At 40.7% G+C, this 16,634-nt stretch overlaps 1 protein-coding gene across 15 annotated transcripts in view; it reads right to left on the reverse strand.

Moving 5' to 3' along the window:
* PLCB4 (phospholipase C beta 4) overlaps positions 1-16,634 on the reverse strand; it is a 442,280-nt gene that overhangs the window by 167,368 nt on the left and 258,278 nt on the right. For all 15 annotated transcript variants that reach the window (XM_030915446.1, XM_030915447.1, XM_030915444.1 and 12 more), the window contains 3 exons: positions 3,803-3,883; positions 2,968-3,027; positions 2,005-2,148 (listed from right to left, as the gene is read on the reverse strand). In XM_030915446.1, coding sequence (XP_030771306.1) covers positions 2,005-2,148; positions 2,968-3,027; positions 3,803-3,883 — 285 coding nt within the window. The remainder of the gene's footprint in view (positions 1-2,004; positions 2,149-2,967; positions 3,028-3,802; positions 3,884-16,634) is intronic.

Raw genomic sequence — 16,634 nt, forward strand, 5'->3', positions numbered from 1 at the left:
GGTTGGACTCTGGCCCAGCTTGCTGTGTGGTCTCAGAGTTCCTTTACCTCTCTGGCTTCATTTTTTCTCATCTGAAAAATGAGGTGAGAAGCCCTTCCCAAGGTCCATTTCCAACCCTAAAATTCTGTGCCTCTGTCATCCTAATAGCAAACACATATCGAGGGCTTTCAATAAGAAAGGCAGTACGCAAAGTGCTTCCCATGTAATAACTCACGTAAGCCTCACACTCATCCTAAGAGCAGATATTCTGGTACTGTTCCCATTTTACAGATGAAGAAAATGAGGCGCAGAGAGGTCCAGCTGTACATCTGCTTCACGCAGCCAGGAAGGGGACGAGCAAGGATTTGAATAGAGGCAATGTGGCCCCAAAGCCCCAATATTTGAGCTCATACTGCATCATCCTGTTTCTTGTAATATGAATTGGTAATTAAAGAAGGAGTCGATCTCAGCAGAGTAATAAAAGAGCTTAAAGGAACTGCAAAATCTGTTCTCTTGAAGTGAGGTGACATGAACGATCGCATAAAACCACCACAATAAGGACAGAATCAAACACTCTTATGTGACATGGAGCATCCATTTCAGCCTCCAAAGTTACAAACCAGGAGTTCTCAAACTTCACCGTACATCTGAGTCACCAGGACAGTCTTGTCAAAAATGAAGATTCAGGGTCAGAACATCTGGGTGGGCATGACAGTCAAATATGTAACAAGCTCCCAGGAGGGGTCAGCACTTCTAGAATGAGGACCATACTTTGTGAGTGAGGGTAATAGAGCTTTGATGGTTTAGGGGTCAACAGAACTCAATTCTGCCATAAGTTATCTCTGGATTCATGGTTAAGTTCTGTAATCTCAGTGTCCTCAAATAATCTTCCCTGTACATTTCCTTTTAGCTCTAAAATTCAGTATTTCTAATGATATTAGAAATTCATCCTACACTGAGTTTCCACTTGTAGGAACCTTCTCTCATTCAGCCTACACTGAGTTTTCAATTATAGGGTTAATGAGAGGACAAAATGCCTCCCCATTCCCCCAAACCCTTCTCTGCCATGGAAAGTGAAGGCTTAGTCCTTCTCACACACATTACAGAAAGATAACGGGAGCTCTGTACAGAGGTAAAATCACCCTGTAAACACGTGATTAGCAGAAAAAATATTTAAGAGGCTTTCTACTTCTTTGAGAAGTCTCTTTGAGACTCACTTGCCAGGGCAATGGTATGTTGGGTATTAAAAGACTGATCTTAACCCAATATTTTAATAACTTATTGGGAGGGGGAGTTTGGATTTCTTAGCCATCCAGACCTGCACTGCCCACCCGGTATAGTGGCCATTAGCCATATGCAGCTATTGAACACCTAAAAGTGGTTAGCCTAATTTGAAAATACACATCAGATTTCTAAGACTTCGTATGAGCAAAAGAATGTAAAATATGTCACTAATAAATTTTATATTGGTCTCCTATTGAAATGACAATATTTTAGGTCTACTGGATTAAACAAAATATTTTATTAAAATTAATTTTACCTGTATCTTATTACTTTTAATACATGGCTACAAGAAAAATTTAAATTATATATGTGGCTCACATTGCATGTCTACTGGGTGGTATTGACCTAGACCTTTGTTACTCAAACTGTAGTTGTCAGATGAATAGTATCCATGCCACCTGGGAGCTTGTTAGAAAAGGATCCTCAGACCTATTGAATCCGAATCTGCATTTTAGCAAGAGCACAGGGGACTCTGGTATACACTCAAGTTGGAGAAGTGCTGGACTAGTTTTCCCTACAACATATCATAGTAGGTATTTGGGTTGCTGGCCCACAGGAGCGACATGCTAAAAGGGTATTGTGCTTGCCGATTTTCTACAGAAACATGTCAGAAAAGCAATGCTACCTTTTAAATTATCATACAATTTAAGTATATACAAATATAGCACACATAAAATTAAACACACAACATATATACATTGGGGGGAGGGGAAGAGAAGGAAGCCATTTAACTGAAGCTACCTTAGTTACTTCTGGATTTTCAGCCACCATGTAGGTAAAACTAATGTTCACTAGATCTATGCCACTGCAGACACAAACTATTCGACCTTCGAGATCATTTTCTGATTTTCCAACAGCTTCAAGAGCAGCCAAGATTTTGGGATCCTGTATAGAGGTACACAGAGAAAAAAAATAAGTTAGATCACAGGGCATGGAGGAAGAAACTTGGTAAAAAGCAACCACATTTAATGTAAAAATACACATAAGGGCCCAGATACTTAGCATTATTCGAAAACCTGTAGAGGTGAAATTTGTAACACTATATATTCCTTGAAATCAACTGATAAGAAAAGTATTACAAATTTTTTGGTTGGGGGAGGTACGGAGTCTCTGTTCTGTCACCCAGGCTGGAGAACAGTGGCGCATTCTCAGCTCACTGCAACATCTGCCTCCCTGGCTCAAGGGATCCTCCCACAGAAGCCTCCTGAGTAGTTGGGAATACAGGCACATGCTAACACACCCTCATTTTTGTAGAGACAGGGTTGCACTATGTTGCCCAGGCTGGTCTCCAACTCACTCCTTGGCTCAAGGGATCTGCCTCCCTCTGCCTCCCAAAGTGCTAAGAGGTGTGAACCACTGTGTCTGGCCTAAAATTTTTGATTTAGAAACTAGATGTGAGGGTCTTTGTTTAGAGTTTTGATTGTAGTTGTCGGAGGACCTGGAATATGGCAACAGGATAGAAAAGCCTTTTATTAGGGTCTGCTTGTCCACAAAGCCTCTCTCTCAACAGAGGAGAGTCACAGAGGTTTCATGTGAATAAATGTGGCATTACCACAACCAGCAACCACATGTTATTCTCAAAACTGAGATTAAATGTTTTAAGTAGCCTGGATACAAAGAGTGAACTTTTTATCTCTAGAAGTCATGGCCATTTCCAATATAAGTAAATCCGTGTTTAGAAAAGCAAATACCAATCACAGGTACCTTTGGTATGGCTCCTGACCGAATACTGTTGATGAGGGAGCATTCTAGCACCTGTCCTTCCTGAAGAGAGAGAATACAACACAGCAATGAGCTTAAATTATGCCATACCTATGATACAGGCAAAGTGCTTGGCAAAAATTACTGATGATAAAGGCTGTGCTTATTATAGTCACATTGAAGAGGGAATTAAAACCATGTAACAATAATTATTGCAAATAATCAGAAATAATCAAGACCCCAAGTATTCCATTTCAAATATACATATATATGCAATGCTCAATATAAAAATGTTTCTAAAATCTGTTACTTTTATATATAAACCATTGTTAATAATCATTAAATATATGTGTGTACATGAAATATGAGAAAAATGCTAATTTTTATATAACTATAATTCTTCTTTTCTTAAATTCAGCTCAATTGTTCATTAAATGTGGACACTGTACCATACATCGAATTAAGTCCCAGGGTTTAATGAGATAAACACACTTTTAATGTACCTTTTAGATTTCAGCTTGAGCATCTCTTCTTCTGGCAGATTTCTTTCTAACTCCCAAGATTAAATTAAGCTCTTTGACAATCCAGTGTTCTCTTTCGCAACATTCAATGACTTGTAACTTATCTTTTAATGTCTAACTTTGCTCCTAGACTGGAATGATAATGTCCTTAATCATCACTGTATACTTCAATGCCTGGCACATGGACGCACATTTTTTAAAACCTTGAATGAATGAATAAGGGTAGGGTTCATCAACAGCGCTCAGTCTACTTGTTGAGAAACAAAATGGCTTAAACCACAAAGCAGAAAGAACAACTTGCTGTTCTTGGGCCATACCTTGCCTTCACTTTTCCATGTCAGAAAGAAGCCAAACTCATCCACTTTGAAGAGGCAGTTGGGTTCAAACACAAAGGATTCCTGTCAAAAAGAAATGTGTTGATCTTCATGACTCATACCATTTTGAATCTAATAAAAATGCAAATATTGTTGAGCTTCTAAACAAAGGCAAATTAGAAATCACTCTTTCACATCTAATATCCACAATTCTTATTGTATTATGGAATGTTTTCATTTTGAAAATCCTTTGCTTTCATTTTTGTATTGTAAAACTGATCAATTTAATAAAACATCTCGCTCTAGGATAGGTTTAAGAACAAAGCATACTGACTGAAGGCGTGAAAGTCAGAGAAGAAAGTTTCCTTAACATCTGGAAGAAGGATTCCCAAGTTCTAGCCCACTGATGTCAAAAATCAGGAGATACATTATTTTTTAAGTCACTGGTTTTTGTTTTGTGTCTTTTTCTTTTTCTTTTCCTTTTTTTTTTTTTTTTTTTTTGTCTGTAAAATCCAGCATTCAGTTATTTGCTGAGATTTTTGCTTTTTTATCTAACCTCATTTGGTGTCCTGTAAAGCAGGTCTTGAACAGACCCGAAAGCTAAAATGTAGGTGCTAGACTAGCAGCATGAACATCAGCTGGGAGCTTTACTGAATTGCAGAATATAGGGCCCCAGCCCAGATGGACTCAGTCAGAGTCTGGCGGGGATGGGACCCAGCAATCCCTCTAGAAGATTCCGACACACACGAAAGTTTGACAACCATTGCTTTGAACTTTGACACCAGAAACTCAGTGAAAGCTACAGAATCAAGTTTGAATAAATAAGGAATATTAGCCAAATTCAAGGCATCAGAGCAGCTGTGTTACACTTGCCAACCGACTTCTTGTCTTACTAGAGCACCATTATGCTTAGGAATGAGAGGAAAAGTCCATGTCAATGAGAGAAAAAGGGTGTTTGGGAAATGAACATAGATGCTCTGTGCCCTCGGACTGCATTACACCAATACTTAGCATCCACACTTCAATAAATCTACATGTTCTTTTCATGAGCTGAAGAAACTAGATCATTTCAATGCCAGCAATTAGGAACCTGTCTGGCAAACATGGATCAAGGCAGTGCCTTAAAACAAATAAACAGTAATTACAGGATTAAGGTTTTAAGGGCCGTTCAGACTCTTAGTTTCTGTTAAAAATTACTGTTAAAATTTATATTTCTAAATTACAGCGGAACAACAACAATTATCAAGGTAAATCCAATGTCAAGATACTAGGCCATCATAAAGTATTCCTAGGGGTCCCTGAACAAAGCAGCCTTCAATCTGGGTAGTTTTCTGGCAGATGAAGAATTACCGTATGTATTTACATATTCCAACTCTGTATCAGGCGTGTGCTCTGTACTGCTGTCACTGCCATGAATAACATCAAAGGAAAGAGCATGGTATGACCTTTGCTTTTGGAGTCAAAACCCAGTTCCACCACTTATTATGTACTTTCTCCCAGAAAGACCTTTTCTAAATTTCAGGATCCTTGTCTAACAAGTGGAAGTAGTTCCACCTACCTTTTGGGTTTATTGCTGGAATTAAATGAGATGGTGAACATAAAGCACGTAACACAGAATTCCAATTCAGCAAGTAATAGCTCTACCAATAATACATGGTTCAGACTTGTAATAGTGGTAGCAAATTACTAACAATATGAAAGCGTCAGTATATGACATTTTGTGACCCTTCAAAATGGCATTTTTGGACAGTTCAACCTTTTAGAAAAGGCTTAACCCAGAAGTTGATATTTTAGCCTTCATGCCAGGCAGAGTGAGCAGCTCTTGACCTCACATTAGAAATTTGTTTGGTGTGGCTAGAACACCTCAAGAGAGTGACGGGGGTGTGATGGGACATGTATAGAAGAGTTGTTTCATTGCAAGGGTCTTGTGTACCACCTAAAAGGCATTAGCTATTACCTAAAAGGCCATGGCGGGTCTTATGTTGTTACTGACTAAAAAAATGAGAATTATCAACTAATCAAGACATGAGAATTAGGCCATTTCCAAATACATCCCAAGCAATATCCTGATGGTAATGAAGAACTTTGGTATACAGTGTTCAAAAGTACATCCTAAAATGGTATTTATCTAGTACACCCACAGTGAATCAGCCACTATCATTACTTATGTGCACCCTATCACCTAATTCCAAGTAAGGATTTGAGATGACTCAAGAAATACAAATAATAAATAAGAATGGGTTTCCAACTTATTTTGAGAGTGAACTTTGATTTCCTTGGCCTCCTTAAATATAAATTTTTTTTCTTCCTTTCCCCGAGTACCCCTAGAGCTTGCCATTACCACCTGGACATTTCAATTCCGAATATCTCACTCTTAGAATTCCATCTGGTCCTTCTAGCCCCTAGCTCTATAGTTTGTTCTCCCCTCCTATAATTGACTTCTTTGCAAAGTCAAATAATCCCTTTTGATTGTCCCTCCCAATCTCTCACAACCCACCAGTCCCTCCTCTTTTTACTTCCATCCTTATGTAGCTTATTTCTAAAGCAGCCCGATATTGCAATCACTCCCTCACAGGTGGTTCGGAACATCCATGTCTCATTTAGTGTTTTCTTGGCCAAAAAACGAAGTCTATTTTATGCACATTTTGTCACCAAACTTGGTGTTGAAAATCACAAAATGGAACTGTCTGGCTTTAGTTTAAATTCAAGATTATAAACCTCAAATGGATAGTCAACAGTGACGTTCAATCTTATATTTCTTTCTCAATGGTTACCTACTCTTTGAGAGGATGAGTCCACTGCTTTTTTGAAACCTGTTCACATTCACCCAATTACAGTGCTTCATCAAAGCAAGGAAAAGCCATCAGGTGGACACAATTCTCTTTCTTTCCTCCAATAAAGCATGTTTTCCCCTGACAAAGTCAACCCCCCAGCATCTGCTCTAGATTCAATCTTCTTTAACCTACACAAGCACTTCAATCCTTCATTTTTTACCACCTAACACACATCAGCTTTGTTCTTTTTCTTCACTAGATCATTCCCATCAGCACACAAATGTGTTCTAGCTGTTCCTACTTCCACTTACTACCACATGTCCCTGATCCTCTTTAGGACATAATATCCTGGAAATATTCACTGTTCCCATTACCTCTCTTCATACCATCTGAGCAACTATATCTGGCTTCCATTTCTATCACCCTCTAAAACTTCTCTGGCCAGTCCAGCATGCTGCAAAATAAGGGTGCACATCTTCCCTTTCTCATCTGATTTGATCTCTGAGAGGTTGGTTATTCCTTCCTTCTTGAAACACTCTCCAATCTTGGTTGTGCTCCATTACCTTAATCTAATTTCTCCTCTTTTCCTTCTGTACTCAACTTTTACATAGTCCCAGGAGTTGGTTCTGGGAATTCTCATTTCCACTGTGTTCCTAGATTTCATCCAATCTTGTGTCTACGACATCATCTATTTCCTGATGACTTTCAAATTTATAATAGCAGCCCTATCCTCTCCCCTGTGAGTTCAAATATTTGCTATTTGACATCTCCACTAGGATGTCTTGAAATAAGTATGTCCATAACTGAATTCTTTATTCTCTCCCCCCTCCAAGTTTCTCCATCACAGTACTTCCTTAGTTCAATAAATGTCAATAGCATCTGGTCACTTATTGAAACTAAGAGTCATCCTTAATTTTCCCTTATCTTTTCCTCTCACTTTCAGTAACAAGTCTACTTCTATAATATTTTGAATATACACCCATCTTACTCCCTCTCCATCACCATCTTGGCCCAAACCAATATTATCTCTCCCATGGATTGATCTTCTCACTTCTGTTCTTTCTGCTGCCCACAGGAACCCGATTGATTCTTTAAACTTTGAATCAATTCATTAAAACCATTCAATGGATTCCTATTATATTTAAGATAAAATCCCAACTCCTTACCATGGCTGAAAAGGTCCTGAATGATCTGGGTCCTTCAAATCTTATCTCATGCCACTCTCTGTTCACTTATTGAAACTAAGAGTCATCCTTTTAATTTTCCCTCATCTTTTCCTCTCACTTTCAGTAACAAGTCTCCTTCTATTTCTTGTTCACAACCATAAGAACTCTTTTCCTGCAACCTCTCAAGCTCTCTCTAGCATCAGTGCCTTTGCACTTGCAGTTCCTGCTGCTCAGAAGTCTCTTTCTCCTGCCCTTGGTGCATCAGGCTCCTCTTCATTCTACAGACCTTGTCTTCACCATCGCCTCCTCAGAGAGGCTCTCCCTGATCCTTGATTTAGTGACTGGCTCCCGCATCAGAATGCAACAACCTCCAAGAAGGCAGAGTCCTTGAAGCAGTCTTGTTTACCTTTGTGTTCTAGCACCTAGCACATCAAAAGCACCATAAAACTAACAAATTAACTTAAAAATGAATGAACAAATGAATTTTTTTTAAATAAAAGATTTTGCAGCAGGCCAATATGTAAAACAAATAAACAACAAGTCGCTCAAATTGAGGGGGCTGCACCAGGCCCAGAACCCATCAGGAAGTTCTTGGAGGACTACCAAGGATAGAAGTGCATTTACAAGGGCACTGGTTGAGGCTGTCTGCCTGAAGTCAGGAGCCCCTTTTTGTAATGCATACAAACTCATATTCCAGGTTGGCAGTGACTTTGGGGTACTTCCTGGGAATTCCTATTGAACCAGGAGCACTGTTTGACACTGTGAAGAAATCATTTTCAAAACAGGATGAGAAATCTGGGCAAAGAGAAGAAAAATAAAGTGGAATAGTAAAATAAGGCCAGAGTAAAAGGCAGCTCTCAGAAATGCCTGTCATAAGGTCGTACACAGTTATAACAGAATAGCAATTTGGCTCTGGGCTACCTAGCAACAAAAGCAAAAAAGGGAAAAAAATATTTACTAGGTGCCCATCCAGCTCATAAAATAAAAACATATCAGTTGTTAAGAGAAGCAATTATCAGAATAGAAATTCTCCAGGGGGATCTTAGAATGAAACTCAGTTGACACTGAAGACCAGGCTCAAGACAAAACCCACAATCAGTTCATCAACTGTGGCTGAAAGGTTCTCGGACCAAATGCTTCAAACCACCCATGAAAAATCAGAGAGCAAATCCGAGGGATGAGAGGTAATCAGCTGAAAGGAACTAAAACACAATCTAATTTGGTTTCTCACCACCTCCTACTAACGAACATAATAACCCTACCCTCAGGTGAATAGAGACACATCATCTCTACTCTTTTTTCCCTAACAGCAGTTTTAAATTTCACATGAATCCCTCCTGACCTGAAAGTGGGCTGTGGCTCCCTGACCAGACTGAGGCCAGGCTATTGTGAAGTCCCATTGTGAGAAAAATCCTCCTCCAGATCTGGGCACTGCAGGGGAGATCATAAAAGAAAGCTGGAACGTTTCTCCTTTGTGAATCTATTTGTTTTGCAGTTAAATGGTAACAGAATTTTCTGGTAAAGAAACAAACCATAAGAGAACTTCCTGGGGGGGCTGGGGTGAGGTGAGCAGAATTTTAATTCTCGTATTAGTTAAAATTCGTCAGTCACACCTTAGAGCTTAAGGACATGTTAGCTCATCCAGCCCAACTCTTCTTAGGCCACTAGAGAACAAGGCTAGAAAGGGACAGGAACACCTTTGTGAAACTACTAAAGTGGAGGCCAGAGGGCATTCTGTTTGAGAGTCAAGAATCACTTTTGCTGGAGATCACCATTGCTGGAAGCTATTTCTGGCTCAGAGATCCCCGCTCTGAGGGGTTTGTGCCACTACAGACTTACAGAGACACTTCCCTCTCTTATCAAAGATAGAGTATATTTTTCACTTGTGTGTTATTTTTAGTATATTTCCCCCACACATGCTGTTTCAACATTAATCAATATCACAACCCATCTTTCAAAGATTTCAAAGATTCAAGTTACTTTCAAATCAACTAAGATTAAAAATTTTTCCTTTATTTCAATTTTTAAAGTGATTCTGTTCAATAAAGTTTAATGCCCCCATAAGGAATGTTAGAGAGCTCAGCAGGCCAAATACTCTGATTGAAATGGAGGAAATTCTTTGGATGGGGATACAGCTAAGTGGTAGTTGATTTTATTTTAATTTTGAGTTGTAGTTATTTCTTACCCGTCTCTCTTGCCCTCTCTCCCACCATCACTTCTCAAGTTAACTGCAAATGTCTGTATCTTTTTACTGTGAAGTTGGCATCTTCAAATAGGGTGTAGTCAAGTCTTATTATTAGCTAGGGACAGCTATTTCGGACTAGATCGTAAAAGTTTTAACTGTACCTTATTTAAACATTAGTTGGCCAGGTGCTTTTTTGTATTTGTCACTGGACAGATACATTAGGACGTAGAGAAATGTGAAATGGAGTAGGCTTTCACATTCCATCACAAAATTGCGTTTTCTGGGAAAAAAGACCTTCACAAGAGGTGGCAGTCCACAGTGGTTTTGAGGCCCAGGCCTTGTAGTGACCGGTTCCTGGGTTTGAATGTCAGCCTCCTCGCCAGGCACCTGCTGGAGAATCTTAGCAGTTATTCTGCTTAACTTTGCCATATTTCACTTTTCCTCGCTGTAAATTGGGAAAACTGAAATCAACTCACAGGGCTTTCAAAGAATTAATATTGAGAATGTCTAAGTACCTGGGACAAAGTAAATGCTGACTAAATGGTTGTATTTATGAGAAAATAGCTACCATTTTAGGGCTATTGTGTGAGGCATTTCACAAATACTATCTCATATAAATCTCATGATAACTCTGCAAGGTTTTAGATTAGATAACATTGTCCAACGGATTTACCATGATGATGGAAATGTGCCAGATGGGCTCTGCCCAATACGTTCACCATGAGCCACAGGGAGCACTTGAAATGTGGGTAATGCAACCAAGCTGCTAAATTTTTTATTTTAATTAATTTTTCATTTCAATAGCCACATGTGGTTAGTGGTTACCATATTGGCCAATGCGGTTTCAGAGAGAAGCGGGGGAAAAGGTTCAGAGGAGACTAAAGTCTTCAAAGCCACAGTCAATAGTAACAAACCTGAAATTCAAGCCAGCTTCTCTGATTCCAAAGCCCATGCCTGTCAGACTCGGGCAACCTTGACCAAGCAGGGCCCGCTCTGCCTATCGCCAGAAGATTGTTGGACTGTCAATAAATGAACACTGCCTAGGTAGACTCCACTAGGTACACATGGGACTCACCCTCCTTGCTTCCTGGTTTGATAAGAATGGAGAGGAAGTTAAAAAGACCTTGTCAAGGTTGAAGAGAAACAAACAGGAGTCTGAGGAAGAGGCCATAAGGGATCTCATCCAATTTAAATCACATTATGCGTGACTACCACCAAAGAGATCTCATAAACCAGGGAGAATGATGGGTGTGGCCTTCAGACTGGGAAAGCAGGTGGAGTCTGGTTTAGAATTAACCAAGAGGTCCAGCTTTTATCAGATCCTGAAAGCTCAGAACCCAAGAGATGCTTTATGGCTTATTTATTTCCTCTCCTTATTCCAGGGAAATCCTTCAAGCTTCATACCTAGCAGATCCTTTGTGATTCTGCACAAACACTTCCTCTCTCAGAACCATAAAGTTTTATTTTTTTCAAGTTAAACTAAAGCCCTTGGTGATGATATCCTGCCATCAGAATGATTTACGGACTGATGTAATAGATGGGCATAGGTCCTTATTAAGTTGCTTTTACCTTCATGAGCTTGGTCTCTGCTTGGAAGGATGCAGAATGTTCATTCCATTTGTGCCTCTCCCAACTGCTTTAAGATTCCATGAGATAAAGGACACTGGGCCTCTCAGCTCACATTTCACATGAGGAGCTGGAGGGCACAGCTGTAGCTGCTCCATCACAGACCCCTGTTATGTGCTACAAGTATTACCTGGTGAAAAAATCTATCAGACAAAACAAGAGCATGTGTAGCCCCTGCATTCCTTTCCATGGCCTTTGATTATTTGGACAGATGTTCCTATTGGGTTAAGTCGTTAAACATAGACCTTTCCCCCTTCCATCAGTAACTGATGCTCAACTGGAATCCAATAGGGAGATGCAGTTCTAGTCTCCTGATGAGCAATTCAAGAGGCCTGTGGCACCGAATAATAAGCCTACTATTGCTAGGTAACATATACAGTGACTACTAAGAGCCAGGCAGTGCTCTAAGTCCTTTCTATACATTAACTTATTATCCTCCCAACATTCCGATGAGGGAGGTACCATTCTCATTATTGATACAGGAGTTAGAAAGAAATTATCAGGCAGATAGTGGGGGTACAAGGGGTCCTCGGCAAGGCTTCCCTTTTAATAAAAAGTAGTCCCCAAATCATTTCTTTTCTAACAAAGAGCAGCCTGAAAAACTGAGCTGCAGACATAGATAAGCAAGCTGGAAACTTGCACGGGTGAATGCCAGCAGCTGTGCCAAGAGAAAAGGCTACCTGGAAGCCATGTATGTTTAACACAGAGGCTCCATCTTCTCTTTTCTTTGTCACCACGTGTACAGTCAGGACCAGGCAACATGGCACCAGCCAGCTAGAGAACCCATCTGCATCATAAAAGATTAAGGTGGAGTGGCCAGCTTCTTTGCACACTTGCAAATGACACGCCTGGTCCAATCAATCTTTCATCCCTATGTAAATCACACACCCCCTCCTTAAGTTTATCTGTTAAACGTTCTGCATTTCACTGCAGAACTGGCAGCCCATTTTCTCCAGGACCCCTTTCTGTGCAGAGAGCTCTTCTCTTTCTTTTGTCTATTAAACTTCCACTCTTAAGCTGACTCTGGTGTGCCCACGTCCTAGTTTTCCATGGCTGTGGGACAACGAACCTCAGGTATTAGCCCAGACAAACAACGCTGCTTCACTATTATACCTATTTTACAGGTGAGGACATTGAGGCATGGAGATTAAGTGTTTTGAACAATATGCTACACCTGCTTTGAGGCTGACACATGAAAGACTGACACCGCTCAGGAGTAGGCCCAGGTAACTGCTCAGCAGGCATACCTGAAGAAGGCTCTACTATTCTCCTTGTCACTGATGCCAGTAATCACCACGAAGGGTCAGATGGGCTTCTGAAGTGTTTTGGTTTTAATTACTGCATTTCTTATGGATTCCCCGAGAATCCTGCCACATAGATAACTGAACAACTGTGCTACTGAAACATTCCGTACTTATTACAGTTTTTTATGGGGGAGTATTTTCATTACCTCATGCATTTTGTAAGAACTTTTTTCTCAGATCCTAGGACCAGGAAAAACTCTGTTCCTACTGACCTGTTGCTTTCCTTACAATCTATTTCTTTTTTTTTTTTTTTTTTTTTTGAGACGGAGTCTCGCTCTGTCGCCCAGGCTGGAGTGCAGTGGCGCCATCTCGGTTCACTGCAACCTCTGCCTCCTGGGTTCACACCATACTCCTGCCTCAGCCTCCCGAGTAGGTGGGACTACAGGTGCCCGCCACCACATCCGGCTAATTTTTTGTATTTTTAGTAGAGATGGGGTTTCACTGTGTTAGCCAGGATGGTCTCGATCTCCTGAACCCTGTGATCCACCCACCTCGGCCATCCAAAGTGCTGAGACTACAGGCGTGAGCCACCACGCCCGGCCAGTATTGATTTTTTTTAAGAGACAGAATTTTGCTGTCATCCAGGCTGGAGTGCAGTGGTACAATCATAGTACTCCAGCTTTAAACTCCCGGTACAATCATAGCACTGTAGCCTCAAACTCCTGTGCTCAAGCAATCCTGCTGCCTCAGGCTCATGAGTAGCTAGGACTACAGGCATTCACCATCATGGCTGGCTAATTAAAAAAAAAAAAAATCTTTTCTTTTTGTAGAGACAGAGTTTTGCTATGTTGTCCAGGGTGAACTCAAACTCCTGGCTTCAAGCAGTCCTCCTGCCTCAGCCTCCCAAAGCACTGGATTAATAAGCATGAGCCACTGCACCTGGCCCAGTATTGATTATTAATATAAAACACAGTAATAGTAATCATTATTAAGGTTACTAGTGCTGATTATTATTAACCACCAAAGACAAATGAGGTAAACACCACATCCCTACCTTACAGATGAGAAAACTGATCTTAACTGAGGTTAGGCAAGTCACCCAAGAGGATGCAGATAATATATAATATGAGGCAGAACTACAAATACATTTTGACAGGGAATCCATTTCTGCTTTGCAGATCTTTAAAAAGAGCAATGGTATTAGTGTATGTCTATTTCCAGTGAGCTAGAATACAAAGCTAAGCATAAGGGAAACCCAGAGTTTGTAACTCTGGGTTGACTTAGACTTGTTGAAAATGTGGTTTCTGCACAGGAGGTCAGCTTGTGTTTGCTCCTGCTCCAACTCCTCTATCCCACTCTGCCTAAGCCGGCCTCAGTCTACAATCAGGCCAAGAAGCTGCTGCCACAGACGAGTCATCACAACACAGTTGTCATTTTCTCCCCTTTTCAAGGGCATGTTGGGGTACAGTGAACAGAAGAGGTCATTCCTGGGTGGGGAGACTCTGCCCTGCGTCTCCCTGACACAACAGAGCACATTCTCAGATGACAAGAGGTCAGTGAAGTGAGTTATTCAGCAGCTTCTAAAGGTGATACACCTGCTGTCTCTCTTCCATTCCAAATCCCATAGGAACGAAAATGACAATGTCTCTCCCTCCGTAATCAACCATGAGCATTTAAAGTGCCCATTCCAACAATGACAGCGAGATACAGAGAACGCTTCTTCTAGTGTCAAGTGGAAAGATTTAGTCCACCCCTTTCATTATATTCTTACCTCAGGAATAAACAGCGTCATCAACTTTCTAAGTGACCTGGCTTGGAAGAGTTGATGAAGGCTATTAAAAAGCAGCAAAGGAAAGTATACCATCTTTTCTGATCTCTCATATTACATATTTAAAAAATAAAATAAAATTTGGCCTAATGGTGCTTACCAAGGTCCTATGGTCTGAATGTTTGTGTTCTCCCCCACCAAAAATTCATATGCTGAAATCCTAATCCCAAATGTGATGGAATTAGGAAGCGGGGGCCTTGGGAGATGAATGGGATTAGTACCCTTATAAAAGAATCCAGGGAGACGGCTGCCCCTTTCATCTACCGTGTGAGGACACAGCGAGCACGAGTCATCTTGGAATTGGGAAATGGGCTCTTACCAGACACTAAATCTACCAGCACCTTGATCTTAAGCATCGCAGCCTCCAGAACTGTGAGGGATAAATGTGTTGGTTATAGCTGCCGAGTGTACGGCATTTTGTTATAGCAGCCTGAAAGAACTTAGATCCAAGGTCTCAGAAATATCCTTGGTTCTTTGAGAACTTAATCAGCTTAACTATGATTAAATCTGGGGGAGAAATGAAATGCCCGGATTAGTCACCTGGGAGAAGCCAAACTGTTTCTAACGACTGACTTTATGGTCACTAATAGCTAAGAATTCCCACTTTATCTTTTACTTGACGATATAGATGTTAAATCTCTGGGATTTGATTTGTAAAGCAGGCCAGTTTGAAATGCTGAACACTCTGGATCTGTCTAGGTCATTTTCCCTCCCTGAAACGTCTCTGCTGTGGGGATTGTGAGGCAAAATCTGGATGCTCAGATTCTGGGAGGGTTCCCTGACTCTCGCCAGAAAAGAGGTGAAGAAATTATTCCTAAAATATTCAACAACTACCTCTCAGCATGCAGAAGGAAGGAGAAAGCGAAATGTGTTTTCAAGAGGAGTGGGTGGTCACTCAAAGTAACTTTCTTAGGCAGGGAAACTGTCACAGTAGTCAAAACAGTTGCCATAGCAACAAAAATAAGCAAAAATTAAAGAGGAACAACTTAGAGTTATGGAGGCAAGTAAACAGGATTTTTAATAAATATTTACAACAAATATTAAAAACACATTATGTGGCTGTCCCCTCATAAAAAATCCTAAGAAAAACAGGAGACGTGCTTTGTAGTTGCACCAGAAACACCACCGCAAACTGATGAGTTCTTCTCTTTAGCAAAGCATTTCTAATTAAAACACAATTAGTTCCAGCATAATAAATTACATTGAGAAAGTAATTAAAAATATAGTGACATAGAAGATGTTTCTGAAAAGGCAGGTCTATGAAAGAATATTTTAAACTATTGATATACAGAGATAACAGACAATGCTGAATACAGTCATTGAAAGAAAAGGAATCTCAAATGACTTTTATGGAACTTCCCTCTAAATATATGCATTTCTCATTTAAATAATGCAGCTTTTGAACACGCTTCCCCCCCCCCCCCCAATCCCCCACCACAAGAGCTACATGATACATCATTCCTGTTGGACTTCTGTCTTCTGAAATAGCTTATATTTAGGCCTTAAAGATACACAGTCCCCACTGGCTCTTAGGGTCAATGCTGGCTCTGTCACTTTTTGCTGTGTCTAAAATAAGTGCAGCAATTACTGGAACATCATACAAGAACCACTGCTACCACCTAGAGAATTCTGCAGTGAGCTCAGAGTTGGCCTTAGGAAATGGCAGCGGAGTCCTGAAGGCTTATCCTAAGGCCCTCTTACCCTGAGGGAAGGGCTGTTCCATCTAGAAACAAACCACAAGACAGAATCGGATAAGTGAGCAATCCATTAGGGCAAATGCCTGTGAAAGAGAAAGGGGAGAGAAGCTGAGTGACAGGGAGAGCCTCCCAACCACGCCTCACAAACACCTGAGAGAGGAGAGGAGGGAGCAGACAGAACTGGGGAGGAGTTGTCTCAGATTGCAGTACAGCTGAGAACATCGCCAGCTGGATTGCAGCTGCAGAGCACAGAACGCCCACCAGAGGAGCCTCACTTGGGCAGGAAAGGCCCAACTGCAGCAGCTTGCCATGTTC

Source organism: Rhinopithecus roxellana, chromosome 13 (assembly GCF_007565055.1).
Source record: "Rhinopithecus roxellana isolate Shanxi Qingling chromosome 13, ASM756505v1, whole genome shotgun sequence".
Classification (NCBI taxonomy): Eukaryota; Metazoa; Chordata; class Mammalia; order Primates; family Cercopithecidae; genus Rhinopithecus; species Rhinopithecus roxellana.